This window comes from Coccinella septempunctata, chromosome 1, assembly GCF_907165205.1.
Source record: "Coccinella septempunctata chromosome 1, icCocSept1.1, whole genome shotgun sequence".
NCBI lineage: Eukaryota > Metazoa > Arthropoda > Insecta > Coleoptera > Coccinellidae > Coccinella > Coccinella septempunctata.
In genome coordinates, this window is record NC_058189.1 from 42,646,417 (window position 1) to 42,667,483 (window position 21,067).

Sequence of the window (21,067 nt, forward strand, 5' to 3'; positions counted from 1 at the left end):
TATTCTATGATTGGTCTGTGTGCGCATGACCTGACAGGTCCAGTGACTGGAGACCGCCAGCCACACACGACATTGTAAAAGTTACCGTTGGAGTCGATGAATAAAGTCAGTTGAAAAAGCCTTACAAATCTTTTGAATACCATACTATGCAACATGGCGCAGTCGGTGAAAAACTGAAAAATATTAATAACAAATTGGTTATAATTGACAATTACGTGAAAGTAGTGAATAAGAACTATTTATGCCAGAGGATCGCAAAGAAAAACGTGAAATTAAGACTTCTGTAACCCGGAAGAACAGTGAGATCGGCATGGCGCAGTACATAAAACCAGTGGAGGCTCTGGTATTGAGTGGGAATCTCAATGCAAATTGGAAGAAATTTAGACTAAACTATGAAATATTCTCAACGGCAGCGAATTTGGATGTAAAAGAAGATAAAATTAAGAAGGCGACGTTCTTGAACGCAATTGGATCAGATGCTTTGGAATTATATTTGACCTTCAATCTCCCTGATGAAACTACGTATTTGGAAATAATTCAAGCTTTCGATAAATATTGTTCGCCGAAACAAAATGTTGTATTTGAAAGATATAAATTCTATACCAGAAATCAAGCACATGGCGAGCCCTTCGATAACTATCTCATGGACCTCAAGAAGTTGGTTAAATCATGCGAATTTGGAAATCAAGAGGCGTCGATGGTCAGGGACAGGATCGTTCTAGGCGTATGGGACAAAAATCTACAAGAAAAACTTCTTCAGATTGGGAACATGGAGTTGGACAAAGCTTCAGACCTATGCAGATCGTGGGAAGTGACACAGGAACAAACGAAAAAATTACAAGTTGGAACGAATGTGACTGATGTTCATTTTGTGAAAAAAGATAAGTACAAATCATCAACAAACCATTTTTCGAAAAACCATAGTTCAAATGCTTCTAATTCTAGAAACAAATGCTCACGATGTTTATCTCACCATAAAATTAAAGCATGTCCAGCATATAACAAAAAATGTAATAATTGTCACAAATTGAATCATTTTGCTAAAGCATGTAAATTTAGAAAAGTCAGAGCTATTATTGAAAATGATAATGATATAAATTCTGAACCTGATAATAATTGTGATGAATCTAGCTCATTCTATGTGAATACTATTTCTAATATTAGTTTTATATCTAGGAAAAGCTGGACAGAGAGAATTAGAGTTGGTGGTATTCTTGTCGACTTCAAGTTAGATAGTGGTTCAGACAGCAATATTTTACCGTTGAATATTTATAAAAAAATGGATGAGTCTTGTAAGAAGTTAAAACCTACCTCAATAATATTAGAAGCTTATGGAGGTCAGAGAATCAAACCTCTAGGAATAATTGATTTAGTCTGCGAACATAAGGGTGAGAGAGGTGTATTTCCGTTCTTGATTTTAAGTGAAAATTATATTCCAATACTTGGTAATGAAACCTGTGTTACAATGAATTTGATTAAGAAAGTAGAAAGTATTGAAAATAATGTTAGTGGTATTAGCCGAGAAGTTTTTCTAGAGAAACATAGTAGTTCGTTCAGAGGTATCGGAAAATACAGAGTTCCATATAAGATGAAATTAAAAAATGATTATAAAGCTGTTATGAATCCTCCACGAAGAATTCCTTTGAAATTAAGAAAACAATTTTCAGAAACTTTGGAAGAATTAGAAAAATTAGATATTATTGAAAAAGTGAATCAGCCTGTTGAATGGTTGAATAATATAGTTATTATTGAAAAGAAACAAGGCAATTTGAGAATTTGTCTGAGTCCCTTGGAATTAAATAAATATTTGATTAGAGAGCCTTTTGTAATGCCTACTTTAGAAGATATTTCGGAAAAATTATGTGGAATGAAGTATTTTTCGGTATTGGATTTCAGTTCGGGATTTTGGAATGTTGAGCTAGATGACTCAAGTAAATTATTGACTTGCTTTGCAACCCCTTCAGGGCAAATATATTGTTTTAAAAGATTAGCATATGGCCTATCTGTTGCACCCGAAGTTTTTATGCGATACACTTATCAAAATTTTGGAGATTTACCGGGAGTTTTTATATATGTAGACGATCTGTTGGTTATGGGTGAAACACTTGAGGAACATGATGAAAATTTACGGAAGGTATTAGAGCGTGCTAATGAAGTCAATGTAAAATTCAATCCATCAAAATTTCAGTATAGGTTAAAAGAAGTTAAATATTTGGGTCATATTTTTTCAGAAAAAGGAAGAGCAATAGATACGGACAGATTAAAAGCCTTGGAAAAATTGGAAATTCCTAGTAGTAAAAAGGAACTGATGAAGGTTCTTGGTTTTATCAATTACATGAGAAGCTACATTATTAATTTGTCCGAATTGACAGCTCCTCTACGTCAGTTGATTAAAAAGGATGTAATATTTATGTGGACAGATGAGCACACTAAAACATTTGAAAAAATTAAAAAAAGTATTTTGGAGGCCCCAATCTTACAAACATTTGATGAATCAAAAGAAATCGTCATCGAAAGCGACAGTAGTCAAAACGGATTGGGATGTTGTTTGATACAAGAAAATAAACCAGTAGCATTTGCTTCTAGAAGTCTCTCAGACACAGAAAAACAGTATTCAATGATAGAAAAGGAATTATTAGGCTTGGTTTTCGCTTGCAATAAATTTCATAATTACATTTATTCTAGAGATATCAAAATTAAAACTGATCACAAGCCACTTTTATCTATAATGTCAAAAGAAATTCATAAGATACCCTCTGCAAAGTTACAGAGAATGAGATTAAAATTACTAAATTATAATATAAAATTGGAATATGTTCCGGGAAAATATATGTATCTATCTGATTATTTATCTAGACATTTTCTTGAAAACAAGGGTGATGAAGAAAAAACTTTGAGTGAAGTTATTCATACTATTAATGTCAGTGATGAGAGAATTAAAGAGTTCCAAAAAGAAACTAGAGAAGATGCAGTATTGAAACATTTAATCGATGCTTGTAAGAATGGTTGGCCTTCACATAAAACAAAAGTCAAGGATGAAATCAAATTTTATTATCAATTTCGAAATGATATCACATTGGATGATGGTATTTTGTATATGAATGATCGTATCATAGTTCCAAGCAATTTAAGAACACAGATGTTAGAACTTCTACATGAATCTCATTTGGGCATACAGAAATCCAAATTCAGGGCTAAACAATTATTGTATTGGCCAAATATGGACTTACATATTGAGAATTATGTTAGTAAATGTGAGATCTGTCAACTCAATCAATCTAGACTTTGTAAAGAACCGATGATCAAAACTGATTTGCCAAATATTCCTTTTAATGAGGTTTCATGTGACATTTTGGAATACAATGCAAAAAATTATTTAGTTTTAATAGATATTTATTCTAAATGGATTGAATTGATTACTCTGAAAAATAAGTCATCTAAAGAAATTATTAATGCATGGTTGCAGATATTCTCAAGATTTGGCATACCTAAAATAGTAATAAGTGATAATGTACCATTCGGTTCATATGAATGTAGAAAGTTTGCATCTGAGTTCAATTTTGCAATTGTTACTTCGAGCCCTCATTATCCAAGAGGACATGGACTAGCTGAAAAAGCGGTGCATATTTGTAAAAATATTCTTAAGAAGTCTCGGGATCATACTGATATTTATATAGGTCTTCTAGAATATCGAAACGCACCTGTAAAAGATTTGAAATTTTCTCCATCACAACTATTGCAAAGTCGAATTTCTCGAACCAAATTGCCCATTGCTGAAAAATTGTTGAAACCTAAATTGAACGCTCAAGTAGAAAAACAATTTCAAAAGAAAGTTAGTAACTATACAAAATTTTATAATCGTAGCAGTAGAATAAAACCTGATTTAGAAGAAGGAAATCGCATTATCTTTCGTAAAGATAATAGTTGGATAAAAGGTTTCATTGTCAAGATGGGGAGTACACCTCGCTCATTCATTATTAGGGCAGATAATGGTAAAATCTATAGACGCAACAGTTCACAGATAAAACTGTATAAAGAAACATATCTTGAAGTTGATGAGGATATCACCCCTAAAAATACTGATAGTCATTATGAGGTTATTCACGCACAGGAAAATGTGAAGAATGAATCAATTGTAAATGATAGTATGTTCGATTATTCCCATAGATTGAGATGTGGTAAAGAATACAAAAGCACGAATCAATTGAAAATGGTATGTTCAATTGATTCAAATAAACTGAAAAGTGATGATAGAGACAGTGATAGAAATAGACAAATGAATCAATTGAAAATGGTATGTTCAATTGATTCAAATAAACTGAAATGTGTGAAGAAGTGAAAGAGAAAATGAGAATGAGAAAATTTTAGATTAAGATTTAGGTTAAGATTTAAATTAGGTCAGGGCATAGGTAAAAAAAAAAAAAAAAAAAAAAAAAAAAAAAAAAAAAAAAAAAAAAAAAAAAAAAAAAAAAAAAAAAAAAAAAGAATAGATTCTGTTATGTATCATTGCTAGTAGCTTGTAGCATCATGTATTTTTAAGAGGAAGGAGATGATGCATAACTAATTGTAATATACTCAATAACATAATATTCTATGTATTCTCAATAACATAATATTCTATGATTGGTCTGTGTGCGCATGACCTGACAGGTCCAGTGACTGGAGACCGCCAGCCACACACGACATTGTAAAAGTTACCGTTGGAGTCGATGAATAAAGTCAGTTGAAAAAGCCTTACAAATCTTTTGAATACCATACTATGCAACAACTTCTAAAGAAGTAAAAGTCAGGATATTCAAATCGCACACGTCCTGAAAATTTGTTTCAAACTTACCAGCTAACCGTCCGTATCTCTGGAACATCCTCTCGACGTCGGTCTTCGAGCACTGGAATGTGTTGAGGTTGCCGACAAAAACGCGCGAATTCACAGCTTGAGGGTCCTGAGAATTTGTTTGGTTACCAACTTTGCTCATCTTCATTTTGGCGGTTTGTCTGTAACAAAAAACGCGATTGGGGTCACACAATTCGGTTCGGAGTGGAGGAGAATAAGGGAGCAGAAAGCATGAGGACTACGAATTTGTATTGTGCGAATTTTCAGCATACTTGGGATCTTCAATTAATGGCAGTGAATTGACTCGAGGATTCTATTCCATAGCCTTATTGTTCCTCAAGGATTCTCAGTTGTTTTCTCACGGATGATAATGATATTTGGAGAAAAGGGCGCGCCCTTTTCTCCAAACACGCGTGTTTGATGAAGTTGAAGACGAATCAGTTCGATTTGTTGATATGAGTTATGTTGAAGGCAAGAAGAGATGTAATCTAAAAATAACTTAGTTTCTGCAATGAAAATCTTGGAATAAATCGATGTTCGAAATGATATTCTTATACCTACATCTTGATTGTGCAGAAGATCAATCTGATTCTATTTATTTGTTATTATTTATTTTGAACAAATGGAACTCATTGATAGGCCTGAATACAATTCTGATATCATTCAGCTAGTATAAAATAATATTCACTCAAAGCTAAGATTTACACAACTTATTATTCTATTTGAATCCATTTTTTTGGGGGACTCAAAACAAGTTTTTAAAAAGGTCTGAAAAAGAACTGTTTATTCCGTTTCCTATTCCACATCTCTATCACTTAACGGTTTCGTTAATTTTTATTGGAATCAATTCCAAAGGCCAAGTTGCAGGAACGTCCATGTAGATTTAATGCCCCATTAAAATTTAAAACTTTTGAAGGAAATAATGGAGTATTAAAATTTTGATGGAGCATTAAATCTAAATTTGCGTTCCTGAAACTTGGCGATTGTCAATCAAATCTACACTATGAAATAAAATTTTAGGGTCTATAATTTTTTTGCGTTTTTGGATTAACTATCAAGTTATCCCATATTTCATTTTATAATTTTTGTTTGTCTGTCCGTTTGTCAAGGTTAATCTTCGGATTAGCTGAACCGATTTTCTCGGGAAAGAGGACTTCCTATGGAAGGCTTCAGACTACATTTTATTTTTCAACTCTTCACCATTTCGCCGTCATCTTGAAAAAGGTACTTGAATTGATATAAATTCGTATGTTGGAGAAAGCAATGTTAGTTTTGTTGAAAGAATAATATCAGGTGGATAATTGTATTTCTTGGAAAAGATTAAAATCTTTTCTTCAGTACCAATCTTTTCTTCAGTACCTCGAATTCAGTGTTTTTGTTCTTTCAACAATTATCTCATTACCTAAGTAAGATCTTCACTCCTTGGAACTGATGGACCCCAATTAATTAATACTGATTAAATACTGGTTGAAGCTTCTTAGTATTATAACTGGATGGCGCTCGAGTATTAGGTACTCGATATTACTCAGAAGGTACAACCAGTATTTAATTAGGGTCCGTCAATTCCAGAGTTTTCCATCGGAGAAGGAACAGTGTTGCTCTGACGAGGTCAAATAGGACCGAAACCATGATCAGCATCTGCTCTTCTTTGGTGGAACGTTCCCCATTTAGTAGTCCAAACGATCGTCACACTTGTTGGTATTCATAAATAACTTCTTATAATTAATAATGTTTCAATAATTCTCGTATTTTTTGACAACATTTTTCCGCATTGAAAACTGCTGCTAGTGTAGTAGTATGTATAACTTTGAAGCAGAAGAAGCATTATTTACAGACAATTTTTTATTCTATTTCTTTGTGTTTCAGATGTTGAAGGAGAAACCCCATGACAAGTTTCAAGAAAGATATTGACATAAAACACACAGTTGGTGTAAAATTTGCTGAATGTGAAGGATTCCAAATTTCAAAATTCCAAATAAGTACGGGGGCCTTTCATGTAAACTAATGCTTTCAGGCCTTTCCTCGAAAATTAACATTGTGTCAAAAAGGAGAAAAAAATATTATTATTTTTTCAAATGCTGAAAAGTTGAAGAAATGGTATATTATGGGTAGTTCTATATATAAGGAGGCTGCAAGAGAAGTCAATGCGACTTGATAGCTACTATTGCTTTCACAGCTATAACACCAGAAGTCAAAAAGGATTTGCAATTATTCGATTTTTTCAACACATTTTTTAATTGAGAAATTTTGTTCAATATTAAAGTTCAATAAAAAATTATTAATGAGAGCATATCCAGATGTAGCCTTTTTAATGGTAGAACATGCCCACAAGATGCCACTCCTGCAGCTGTCCAGCACTGCCAATGATGTTGCATGTAACTCTACAAGAAATAGTCCGGGAGATTTAATTTACACGGAAGACACACTTATTTGGTAACACCCCTGTATATTTTTTAGAATATGTGATGTTTTTTCCAATTCGAAGATGAAAATTTCAATAAGAGTATGTATTGAAAAATCGAATATTCAATTCAAAATAGGAAAGTGGATACGTTTTTTCTTGACACTTCAACAGCCTCTTTGAAGACAAATCCTGTCTGTATATAGGTTCCTACAGGGTTCGGTCTTTATTTTGACGTGAACGTACCATGAAATACTTTAAACTAAACTCCGGGACACGCTGTATAATATTTTCATTCAATTCCCTTATATCTCAAAATATTTTTAGTTACCATTCTGGCAGAAAAAAGTTTAAATTGAATTTCTCGTAGATCATAACGCTTATTTCATTTTTTCCCTTATCGCATCCTCCTGAAACTCCCATAAAGTGCCTTATCGAGTCGATCCGGCGACTTTTTCCGATAAAAAAAAGGACACAGCGACAGTGTAGAACACGTAATGCTGAAAACTAGTACACCGCATTCGCGCATTAGTAGCCTAAGGGTTGTATGAAACTTTGGCGATTGTCGACTGCGCCTGAAACAGAAAAAGCAATTACATCTCAGGTTTTTACTCCATCCTACGGTTTATCTCGCTCTAATTGCGGTTAATTCGAATCTAATTCAATTTGGTGAAAAAGCCGGCGGTGAGAGGACCTTTTGATAATTATTTTCCACTCCGGGGAAGTTATCTGCTTGTTGAGCTCGGATGACGGCATCCAGTTATGATTATTGATGCTGAAATTTATTTTCTGATATGCGAATGAAGGTCCCCTTGCCCGCTCAAGAGTGGTTTTTAATTTCCGTTCTCCTTCTGAGCACTTAATCATCGTCTTGAATCAATTTGTGTTGAGATCGGACAGCGTTCATCTGATGAAATTTTCGGCGAATATTCGTTCAAGTCGAAAACTAAAGTGAAAAAATTCCCAAAATGATCTGTTAATTCACCTGACGAAAATATAACGATTGCTTTTTTTTAGATTTTTGAGTCTTCGGGAACATTAAATTCGTCGCATGCATACTGACGGTGGGGTAATGACTCAACTGAAGAGCTCCATAGGTGATTATTTTTTCCGAAACTGATAAGATGCCCCCGCTTTTGAAAGAAGCAGATTAAGTCGAATCAAATGTAGTAAAATTTTTTTCATTAATATTTCAGAATAATGCGGGCAAATTATTTGTCTGTGTGCATTTGAAGGGATCCCTTCATTTTTCTTCTAAAAAGATTGGATTGGATTGGAGTCAACAATTCAAAGAATTGTCGTCCCATTAATGCGTGCTAGTCATGAATCAGCGCAGGTCATTCCGAGTCAATCTCTTGACAGGAGAAGACGTGCTACAGTGCTCCTAGTGCTATAAAAGAGAAAGCGGACGAGAAAGTCACAGTGCCGTAAAAGTGAAAGCGGAGGTGAAAGTGCCCACTAACAAAGCTACGGAATATTTGATTCCGTCTGTGGAGTTTTTGTAGGTTCTATATTTGTTATCGGAATTTTAATTCGTTAAAATTTTCAAAGTTGGTGTTCTTCCTAAGTGTCCAGAATTTGTTTTTCGTTGGTACTGCAGAAAACATCAGGTGAGCTTATTTTTCGTATCTTTTTTCCGATTTTTCTCATAGCGTAGAGAATTTTTTATGAGTCGTTTTGTTTTTATGCATGAGATATATTTTTCTTTTTTGTCTTGAAAAATTTTATTTCAAATTGCTTTGAGTAGCATAGTAATTATTAATTAGATTTTAAAATGTCTGACCATTCGGACTGCGATTCCGTAATGGAAGAAGACGCGCCAGAAATCGCTAATGTCGTGTCCGAACACGATATTTTGAGAGAGGAGAACGCAAGTTTGAAAGCGAGGGTGAATGAGTTAGATAGATGCGTATCTAGCTTAGTTGCTGAGATTAAAAATCTCAGGGAGAGGCTCGAGTTGCAGGAGGGAAATAAGGAAAGTTACTCCAAAGCACTCAAGAAGAACATTATTTTGAAAAATGTCCAAGAAGTGAACTTACCGGTTCGAAAACAGAAGATGGAGGTGGTCAAAACCCCTCAAACCAAAATTTCCCCACCCGCGAAAAGAGTGAGAAAGGATAGCTCCTCGTCAAATGAAGATAAAAACAAGAAAAGAGTCTTGGAAACCCCAGACCAAGAGAAAACCACTCCAGTGGAGAGAAAAGAAAAAATCCCCCCTGTCACCCTGAGAGGTACGTCCGAATGGACGTCAATCTCGAACGCGTTAATGCGAAACGGTATTAAATACCAAAGAGCGACGACAGTAAAGGACGGTATAAGAATCGTCCCACAAAGCGCCGATGATCATAGAAGGATGACGGACTTCCTTCATAAAATAAGTAGGGAGTTTTACACTCTTCAACGGGAGGAAGAAAAGAAAATATACGCGGTAGTGAGATACCTACCGCTGGATGCAGATATCCCGACGATCCTTGACGACCTCAAGGATCAAGGGATCGCCGATGCTGAGGTCATAAGGATGACCTCAAATAAAACAAAAAATCCGATGCCCTTATTGCTGGTTAAAACCCAGAATAAGGGTATCTTCGAGGTGAGAAGGCTCTACAACATGAATTGTGTTGTTGAACCTAAGAGAAGGACGACCGGGCCTGGACAATGTTACCGCTGTCAGCGATATGGACATGCCCAAAGTAAGTGCACTTTTCCATGGAGGTGCGTGAAATGCTCCGGTAATCACAGCTCCAAGGAGTGTACGCTTACCAGGGAGAACGAGGAGCGAAATGCCTCTTGTGTTCTCTGTGGAGAGCAAGGACATCCAGCCAGCTACAAGGGATGTAGCGAATGGAAATTGGTCACTAAAAAGACCAAGAGATCGCCAAGATCAAACCAGACCAGCTCGAGGCCAACACAAAATACACCGAGGCCATCCCCAAACTCTTCGGAAGTGAAGAAACCCCAGGAAACTGCAACCAAAGCAGTCAAAGAGACGAAGAAACCAGAGAAAAAGACGGAAAAGGCAAAAACCGTCAAAAAAGCCGAAACCAGAAAAGGAATTTCTGGAATCACTGAGGAACTGGATAAGTTCACGAAAAACCTCCTCAGCACGATGATGCAGAATCTGGAGAAAGAGATTGAGAAGAAGATGCAGCAAATTATTAAGAATATTTAATGGCTGACACGACGATAAAGAACAATCTCATAATCGTCTCTTGGAACGTCGAAGGATTGAGAGCCCGCAGATCAGAATTCGAAGAACTGATTGAAGAGAAGAGACCGGATGTCATAGCTCTCCAAGAAACGAGACTTAACCCCAACGTTCGGATAGCATTTCCCAATTACAATATTTACAGAAATGATAGACCTAACAGCACAGGTGGCGTTGCTATACTGGCTAGAAGGAATATGGATCACCATTTCGACCAAATATTCAATGGACAAGAAGTAGAAGCAATATCGATTATTGTGAATACTAATCGAGGGCAAGTGAAGATTATTTCAACTTATAAATCACCGGATAAGGACATGCTGGAAGAGGATCTAAAAATGCTACTAGAAGGAAGACACCCGAAAATCATAATTGGTGATCTTAACTGCAAATCGCAGGAATGGAACAGTAGGGTGGAAAATACAAACGGGAGAAGACTGAAGATTTATGCTGAAAAACTTAATGCAGTTGTGATAGGACCTGATATACCGACCTACATACCAAGAGTAAATGGACTACCCGATGTACTGGACATTGTCGTAATGAAAGACATCACTGAAGAAATCAGCATTGATACAATAGAAGACGGAACTTCAGACCACAATCCCATAGAATTCATAGTGGGACATGGCCCAAGAAACGAAGAAGAGACACAAACCAAGGATCGCACAGACTGGGAGAAATATAAGAATTTACTTCAGGAGAAAATCAGGGAAATTCCCCAAATAAACACCCAGGATGAATTAGATGAAGCAGTTGAAAAATTGGAAAATCATATAAAAGAAGCCTATGAAGAAAGCACCAAGAGAATAAGGAAACCAATTCCGAAACATTCACATGGAGATACGCCAAGGGAAATAAAAGAACTTATAAAAAAGAACAGAAGATTCAGGAAAATCTACAGAACAACAAAAAGAGATGAAGACAAGAAGAAACTGAATAAGCATAGTCAGATATTGAAAAATGCTTTAACAGAACTGCGTAATAACAGATGGCACCAGAGATTAAGGGAACTGAATACATTAGATCACTCGGCTTGGAAAATGCAAAAACGCTTACGACGAGAACAGACAGTTATACCTCCACTGCATGGAGCAAACGGAATGGTATATACGAGACTTGAAAAAGCCGAAGCACTTGCCGACACAATTGAGAGAGAAGCCAGAATAAACTACAGAAATGATGATGACAATGAAGATCTAGAAGAAGAAGTGGAGGCAAACGAAGAACTGATGATGGAACCACCGGAAGCCGAAATCATTCCAAAACCGGCTTCACCAACAGAAATCAAAGAGATCTTAATGAAACTGAAAAACCGGAAAGCACCGGGAGAAGATAGGATAACGAATTATATGTTGAAGAAATTGCCTAGAAAAGGAATAGCAGCCTTGACGAATATAACAAACGGAGTGATGAGGACCGAATACTACCCAAAGAGATGGAAAACTGCAGAAATGATAGTTTTCAACAAGCCAGGAAAGGAACGGAAATTTCCTCAAAATTATAGACCGATCAGCCTACTATCAGCACTAGGAAAAGTCGTCGAGAGGGTTATCGCCAAAAGGCTAAATGAGGAAACAGAAATGTTGAAGATAATCCCACCCGAACAATTTGGATTTAGACGAGAACACTCGACTGAACTCCAATTACTACGGCTCATAGAATACGTCACCGAAGGAATGCAGACAAAACAGGCCACAGGATTAGTTCTGATGGATATCGAGAGAGCTTTTGATAGAGTATGGCATGAAGGCCTAATCTACAAGATGAAAAAAGCAGGATATTCGACCAAGCTATGCAAGATTATAAGGAACTATCTGAGGAATAGAAACTTTTATGTGAAGATAGATGGAGCAACCTCTCAAACCAGACAATTGGAAGCGGGAGTGCCTCAAGGATCGGTACTTGGACCTCTACTTTACGTAATATACGTTTATGATATCCCGAAGAATGCTAGGAATATGCTCACCTTGTACGCAGATGACACAGGAATAGCGTTCAGACATCGACGCCCAGAGATCATACACCGGAGACTGCAGGAAGCCATAGATGAATTACTCAAATGGTGCATCAAATGGAAAATCCAAATCAATGGAAGAAAGACTCAAGCAATATTACTGCAAAAGAGAAGATTGAGGATGGAAGAAAACCTTGAAGTTGATGGACAAGAGGTTGAATGGAAAAATGAAGCAACATACCTAGGAGTGACGCTTGACAGAGGACTTACATGGAAAAACCACATCAAATGTGCTGTTGATAAAACAAAAGCCGCAATGAGTAAACTTTATCCACTCATAGGCAGAAGAAGTCATATGAATAAGAACATCAAGTTGACGATGATTAAAACTATTGCGCGACCACAACTCACATATGGATCGGCAGCATGGGGCTTCGCAGCCAAGACCCACATCAAGAGAATACAGGCCACTGAGAATAAACTCCTTAGAATGGCGATGGACGTACCCTGGTTTGTTAGGAACAAACAAATCTACAAGGACTTGGAATGGGAACCAGTTACAGAATTTATGAAGAGAAAGGCGGAAAGGATATTCGACAAAGCCAAACAACATCCAAATGAGGAACTACGAAGATTAGTCGACTACGACCCAACAGAAGAAGCTAGAAGGTCAAGAACCTACCACCGAAGACCGAGAGATCAGTTAAGGATTTAAATGTAACCAAAGAAGAGCTTAACCTATAAAAGCTATAGGCAGCATACAAATATCAACACGACTACGATCGTGTGAGAGTCCAGAAACCATAAGAGTCAACTGGTTAATAGGCAAAATGCCCGGAACCTATGAAGAAGCAGTTAAGGGTTTTTAGTGGGTCTTGAGCTCATAGAGTGAGAATCCCCACACTGTTCCCCCTCAGGAGAGGGTGTGTTCGTCTGTTTGCAGATTTTCCCCCTGCTACACCAAAAAAAAAAAAAAAAAAAAAAAAAAAAAAAACAGCGCAGGAATTCCCAGATAGGCCAAAACATATGAACGCAAACTTTAGACCGGTTACGAGATTATTGTCCCTCATAGTACAGTACAGTGTTACACATCTCAACCGGAGGATGGTGTCTTTAAGCGAAATTGGGGGCCCAGCATGAGGGATATTTTTCAGTCCTCACCACGACTTGCCACCTGTCACACCAAGACTGAACCAAGCCTCACTCACTTCTGATTCATGACTAGCACGCATTAATTCACAATTCAAAGAATTGCCGTCTCTAGTTTTAGATATTTTCGTGGTGCCAGTGGCACTTGACGGCGGAGTACCGTGTGCTTCAGGTCTAGGTCTTCTATTTCTCTTCTACCATGCTGAACTGAGGCCTTGTCGCCCATTGTTCGACCACAAGTCGACAGAGAGGAGTACCCCTCACCATGCGAAATATGCGGCACAAGGAGTAGGAGTAGGTGTTCGTCAGAAAGAGCAACAGAAAGACTCTATATCATAGGAAAATGCACCTATAAGAAAGAGTTTCTGGACAAGAAAGAAACCAGAAGGGAAATACTCTGGAGGAATCTTTCAAGAATGGATCATTCCAAAAAGTTCCTTCGGAGTTTTAGAACTGTAAGATCCAAGAACTATTTGTTTCTGAGTAAGAATAAGTTACGCCTCCATACCGTCATTCTTACAGGACATTGTCCCTTTATGAAGCATATGCTGAGAATGGGCATATCAGATACTGACGAGTATAGATTCTGTGGGAAAGAAGAGGAACCTCCTATTCACCTGGCTACAGAATGCTTTGCCAATGCAAGCCTGCGCAAGGAATGTCTTGGACGAGGAAAGAACAGGAGGAATGAGGACCTATCCTCCTTGAATCCCTCTCAGGTACTGAAGATAATTGGAACTCTGGAACTAGGAGGCGAGCTGTAGATGGCGCAGTTCTGAGAACAGCTCTGATGGGGGACACAATAAACCTCCAAATTCGGATACACGTTCAGTAGCCATACATACCTACTTCAAAATAAGAAGAAAAGTTCATATGGAGTATGGAGTATTACGCGAAATCGTTTCGTTGAAGAGTTACATTTCATCATAGATTACGTATTGCTTATGGATGTTTCAGAGCGACAAAGATGAACAAATGAAATTTTGAAATAGTATTTTACAACTAGAGATGCACCTAGAACTCAATTTTTCACAAATTCTGCATTTCCACGGAGGGGCGAAATCAGCAACCCTTTTTTATTGTCCACTATAACTTTTCATTCAGGCTTATCAAAAAATATCTATTGGAAATAAGATTTTTCCCGAAAACTTCATTGTCTTTTAACGGTCCTTAAATGAATATATTACAACTTTTGGTCTATTTTTGAACATCTCATCGGCATATTCCTTATTTGAGAATGTTTTTGCCATAATTTGTGCACAAATCAAGTGCACACAACGAATTAATCGGTAATACTGTGGTGTTGAGCAAACTGACATTCAAAATTACAAAACGTCGATCCTAAGCAACAAAAGAAGATCATGGCGGCTATTGGTTGCTTCGTTGGAGCAAAGGATATATGTATTTTACTTTTTACGGAAATACTATATCATGTGTACGATAAAAGTTCAGGAAACAATAAAGTTTTCAAATGATATTGTCTTGTCAGTGGATAATTTCTAACGATGATATTCGAAGCCTGTGAAAAGTTATGGTAGGAATTCAAAAATGGTTTTTCACCCTTCTCTAGCTATGAGGGATGAATGAGAAAATTAGTTAAGACAGTATAGACAAAAGCTCCTTCGGACCAAAGTTGAAAATCATAACCAGCATAGTTTTGATAGTTCCTATTTAGAAAGTTACACTTATCCACCGTCTGGATGAAGGTAATAAATTTGACCTAATTGAGATAAATGAGATGACAAAAAACCTAAAAAACAGCCCAGTCAAAAGCTTGAAGGCCCAAATTGAATCACATCTAATAATATAAGCTATCATCCTATTTTCGAGCGCATTTGTGATCCACGAATATAGACACCCATGACATCTGGAAAGTTGTCAAGTCAATTTTGGTGATATCTGTAATACGTGGTAGCTTGTGGTAGCGGGTGGTAGCTGTTCTTCCGTGATCTGAATATCCTTTATTGTTTTTTTGGAAATTATGAAGTCGTTGATTGGAAAGATTTAATCCCTTCTTCTCCAACCTAAATGATTATGAATATGTTTGAAAATTATATTACTGATTGAACCTATACTTTTTGAGGTTATTTGTCAGTCTTCTGAAGATACCTTTGGGAGAATCATGTAGAGCCACTGGTAAAATGAAAATTAGCCACTGGTGAAATAAAAATTATCCACTACGTACAATTATTATTTTCTTTCATTTCAGTTCATATTCAAAGTGAAGGAATAACAGTATTCAGTATTTGGTTATCTCGAGGTCTTTAAACTATCAGATTAAATTAGCTATTTCGATCAGCTTTAAACCATCTATAAGTATTCATCTACGCATTCACGCCCTTCCAACCCTAGTAAGAAGAAAATTACTATTTTTGGACTGAGCAAACGTTCCGAAAAGGTTGAAATATGTTGTAATTAAGGTGGCACTCGAAATGCTTCGGAAGACTCTGATACAAATGAACACGCTACCTGAATCTTGATTAGGCAGTTTTTATCAGCAGTAAAACAATAGCCTTACGATGGACTTGTATCAATGGAGGTGAACTATGGTCCAATTAAACGGAACCACACTGATTAATCACCTCATTATTCGCCATGTAATTGAAATAACACGCTGTTGAAATTCTTCACCGAACGGATTGAACAGTTTGGGAAATAATCGTTGCCGTTCGAATATTTGGCTCATGTTCGAATGTTTTCCACATAGTCCTAGGAATGGGCGATGCTTTAGGATCTTCTGAGGTACCCGCCGTTACTTGGTTCAGACAGGCGCTATTCAGTAGGTTATCTATGTAATTTAGTATCGGTTCTCAGATAGGCACCTATTCAATTTCATACAGTATTATCTTGAGTTTTGGTCAGTATTGTATAGAAGTTGATTCTGAAAAATATGGGTGGTCAAAATTTCAGAGTATAGGTATTATACAGATCGATAAGAAATATCAAATAAAATTTTTCCCTATAGTAACCCCCAAAAAAGGTAGAGGCCTCAACGAACCTGAATATTTGAAAATATGATCTTCAATATTTTGAATGAACAAATTATAAACAGGGTGTTTAAAAATTCTTCACATTCATTACAGTAAATATTCCCAATTGTGAGGTAAAAATTTCATATTACTCTTAGTTTCGAAGCTACAAGGTACAATTTAGTTCTTTTTTTAAAGCTCCTGCAGGTTTTAACAATTTTAACATGTTCGAATCAAATTTGAAAAATGCATTGAGCTCAAAGCAAAGCAAAACCGTACTAGAAATCTACAAGGTAAGATTTTTACAGTGCCGCACTGGCCCGGTGAGAAAGTGAAAAAAATCTCAAAGGGCCCACCCCCCAATTGAGTTCTCGGGGCCCTTAGAAATATTTTTCCTTGGAGGAATGTTATTCGGGAGAAAAAAAAATACGAATATTGGATTAGATAATTGCCAGAAATATGACACATAGGTACACTTAGGTTTGGCACGATTCCGTTAGGTTTCCTGTAAAAATGTAGTGAATATTGAGTAAACAGGGTGTTTTTCTACGAACTCCAAAAACATGTAGATGAGATCGAAAAATAGTTATTTTCCTAAAAATTTTCGGCAGTTGAATGCGGGCAAGATGCTTTTCTGATTATATGTGTTTTTAATTTAGCGACAACTTAGTTGTTCCATAGACATATCTGGTTATCCAATGGAAATATTACAACCAGCCATCTTAAAGAAGGCACTTAATGAACCAAATTCAATAAAGTAGGTATCAGTAGCAGCAGTTTAAATGATACGGCACACCGGACAACGAAAACGTTTCAACGTTTATAATAATAAACGACCTTACAAAATAATAATTTCAAAGCGAAAGGTCCTAAGTCTTAAGACAGGATGTCAACTGTTGGAATAGGGAATACTCCTTCTGACGAAAATGATGTTTTTTTTATGAAATATCTTTGAGAAGTCACATTTTGAAATATCCATTTCAACCGTTTCCCAAAAAAAATTATTTTAAGCACTTAAAAATGAAAAATAAAAATGGGTATTTAAAATTTTAAGCGTTTCATGTGGATTGCACAAGTTGGCAATATCGACTGAAATATGCCTTGATAATAAAGGACAACAAATACATTATCTTGATGAGATAGACAAAGATGGCTGTCTATGAAGTCTGCGACGAACGAGGAAGGTCGTAAAATTTTATGGGATTTTTATGGCCGGTTGCAGTTGAAGCTCGTCAGTAAGTAGGCCCTGTAGATCAACAGCTGTTATTTTATAAACAAGCTGATCGGACATTGTCTTGTATGCGTTGTTGGCGAATCGTAAGCTCCGCACAAAGCGCTTTAAATTTTAAAACCCCATATTTGAAGGATGATTTTGAATAGTTTCCGCGGTGAATTTGAAAAAATCATGAATGTAACTCATAATTATTCAGCTTAAACTTGCATATGCAGTGATAACCCAAATTGAGGAGAATTCCCCATTAGGGTGTCAAGCATTAGAATGTTCATATTTCCCGCGTAAAAATCTCCTACGGATAACCACTTCAGTTGTCCAAGGGACTGGTTGTCCGAAAGACTCATCTATAGATTCAAGCCGTATATATAGAAAATATTAAAATATTTTTCATTTTACTCAACCCTTACGGTAAAATATATACAAAGTAGCATATGGTACAATTTAATTTATTCTAATATGTTAAGTACTCAAGTATTTGTGCCAGATGGACAGACAATAAAACCACCCAAACTCTCCAAAAATACTCTACCCATTGACGCCGCGAGTTTTGCATAATCAAAATGGCGCCTCGTCTATCTGATTTTAGAAAATTTCAGCTTGTTTTCAAGTATCTTACTAAGCCAACGATATTTAGATTTCATGACTAATTTATGGTTGTCCGGTGGACCTACACGGCGTAGATAATTGAAGGGACAAAATTAAAACGCATGAAATTCATAAACCGTTTAATGCAAATATAAGAACTGCATTTACTCGATTATCCATACAAATTATTCAGTCTATACATTGCATCATCAATTCCGCAAGTAATTTTATTCTAATTTTGACATATAAAGTTACACTTTTTGAATCTTTTTGACGTTTTGAAACGTTGTACGTTTCGCAACCAGTTACGCAAAGTAAAATATTTTGTAACTGATGATGAAACGATACTTGCTTTCATAGTAACGGAGTAAAAAATTGAATAATTTCCGTCACTAGACCATTTTAAGGAAATCTCCGAGAGAAGCATTTAAAGGCGTTTTCGGTAATTTTAATTTGAATTCATAGCAACATCCTATTCAAAATTAGAAAAAATATTGTGTGGAACTCGTTGGCAAAAACTATTTTTCTTATTTCGCTCATTACGAAAAATAATGCTTTTCCCAACTGCTTGCACAAATAACCATTTTCGTGATACAAAGTTTTATTGCAGCACCGTTGCACAGGGACAATATGTCCTACTATTGAAAATCAAATTTTGGTCTTTCGGACAACCATAAAAGAACGGGTGAATAGTAAATAAAATAAAATATTTTCTGATAAAATGTTAGATAATATCAATGGGAACATAAAGAAGTACAAATATAACTCATTACTTTTATATAAACTCTTATTATCGATCAGAGACTCTGAGCGCCTGATGTTGATCACATAAAAGTTGAATGATTACCTAGGTAATCATAACATAACCTTGGAACATAACGCGTTCTTCTTCTTCTGTCTCTCAAGTTATTTGTTTAACTCGCGCCATCTACACATTACAGATATACTTAGGGGGTGAGTCTTTAACCTGTAAAAATATTTCAGCAGTAGATTCTTGAGGTCAAAAGAAACACTTTGGCAGATGCATTGGCGGACTCGATCGAACGAGAATCGAGAATAAATTACAGGATAGACGACGATAATGAGGATTTGGAAGAACTAGTTGAAGAAAATGATGAAGAAATGGATGAATTACCAGCGACTGCTGAAATAGACAAGCCAACATCGCCAAATGAAATCAGGGAAATAATTAGAAGTTTGAAGAAGAGGAAAGCTCCCGGAAGCGATAAAATAACGAATGTTATGTTAAAGAAATTACCTAGAAAAGGTATAGCCGCTCTAACTAATATCGCGAATCGAATTATGAGGACAGAACACTACCCAGAAAAATGGAAAACAGCAGAAGTCATAGTATTCAATAAACCATTCAAAGAGAAGAAGTTTCCACAAAACTACAGACCGATAAGTCTACTGTCGGCTTTAGGAAAAGTAGTAGAAAGAATTATCGCCACGAGGCTAAATGAGGAAACCGAAAATCTGAAACTAATTCCACCAGAACAGTTCGGATTCAGAAGAGAGCATTCAACAGAACAACAATTATTAAGGCTCACAGAGTACATAACAGAGGGATTCCAAAATAAACAAGCTACAGGTCATGTTTTACTAGACGTCGCCAGAGCATTCGACATAGTATGGCATGAAGGATTAATATATAAGATGAGATGTGCTGGATATTCGATCAAAATATGCAAGTTGATACGGAATTATCTCAAAAATAGAAGATTTTACGTGAAAGTGGGAGGAGAATGCTCCTCAACAAGAGATATAGAGGCTGGAGTACCCCAAGGATCAGTACTTGGGCCACTTCTGTACAACATATACATCCACGATATTCCGAAAAATCCAAGAACCATGCTAACGTTATATGCTGACGACACAGGCATAGCAACTCGACACCGAAATCCTGAAATAATAGAACGAGTTCTACAAGAGTCGATTGACGAAACAAATGACTGGTGCATAAAGTGGAAAATCAAGCTCAATGGACAAAAGAGCCAAGCAATATTACTACAGAAGAGAAGACTGCGACCCACAACGAAACTGGATGTTGACGGCGAAGAAATCGACTGGAAAAATGAAGCCAAATATTTAGGAATAACACTTGACAAAGGACTTACTTGGAAAAGTCATATCAAACAAGCAATCGACAAAACGAAAGCAGCGATGAATAGACTCTATCCTCTGATAGGAAGAAGAAGCCACATGTCGAAAGAGACAAAATTGAAGATAATCAAAGCCGTTGCTAGGCCTCAACTGACTTATGGATCAGTTGCCTGGGGTTTCGCGGCAAAGAGCCATATCAAAAGAATTCAGGCCACTGAAAACAAGCTGCTACGATGTGCAATAGATGCACCTTGGTTTGTCAGGAATAGACAGATTTATAAGGACCTGAAATGGGAAACCATAACGGAATTCATGAACAGAAAAGCAGAGAAATTATTCGAAACAGCGAAAAACCATCCGAATCAAGAACTCAGGAGACTAGTGGACTACGACCCAGAGGAAGACAAAAGGAGAATGCGAATTTACCGAAGGAGACCAAGAGATCAATTAAAAAGAGATTAAAATAACAACTTATTGAAAAATTCAATAAAGTGTTAATCCAATAGAGGATAAACACATAAATCCCAGCACGATAGTGTGCGAGAAGAAAACCGACCAAGAGATGAACGGTTTATAGGCAAATGCCCGGAACCAAAATTCAAGAAGCAGTAGGGTTTTTAGTGGGTCTCGAGC

General features: G+C 36.4%; 1 protein-coding gene across 1 annotated transcript in view; it reads right to left on the reverse strand.

Moving 5' to 3' along the window:
* The window catches only part of LOC123306806, a 634,033-nt gene that overhangs the window by 364,220 nt on the left and 248,746 nt on the right, over positions 1–21,067 (reverse strand). Inside the window, exon 4 of the mRNA XM_044888961.1 lies at positions 4,835–4,992. Coding sequence (XP_044744896.1) covers positions 4,835–4,992 — 158 coding nt within the window. The remainder of the gene's footprint in view (positions 1–4,834; positions 4,993–21,067) is intronic.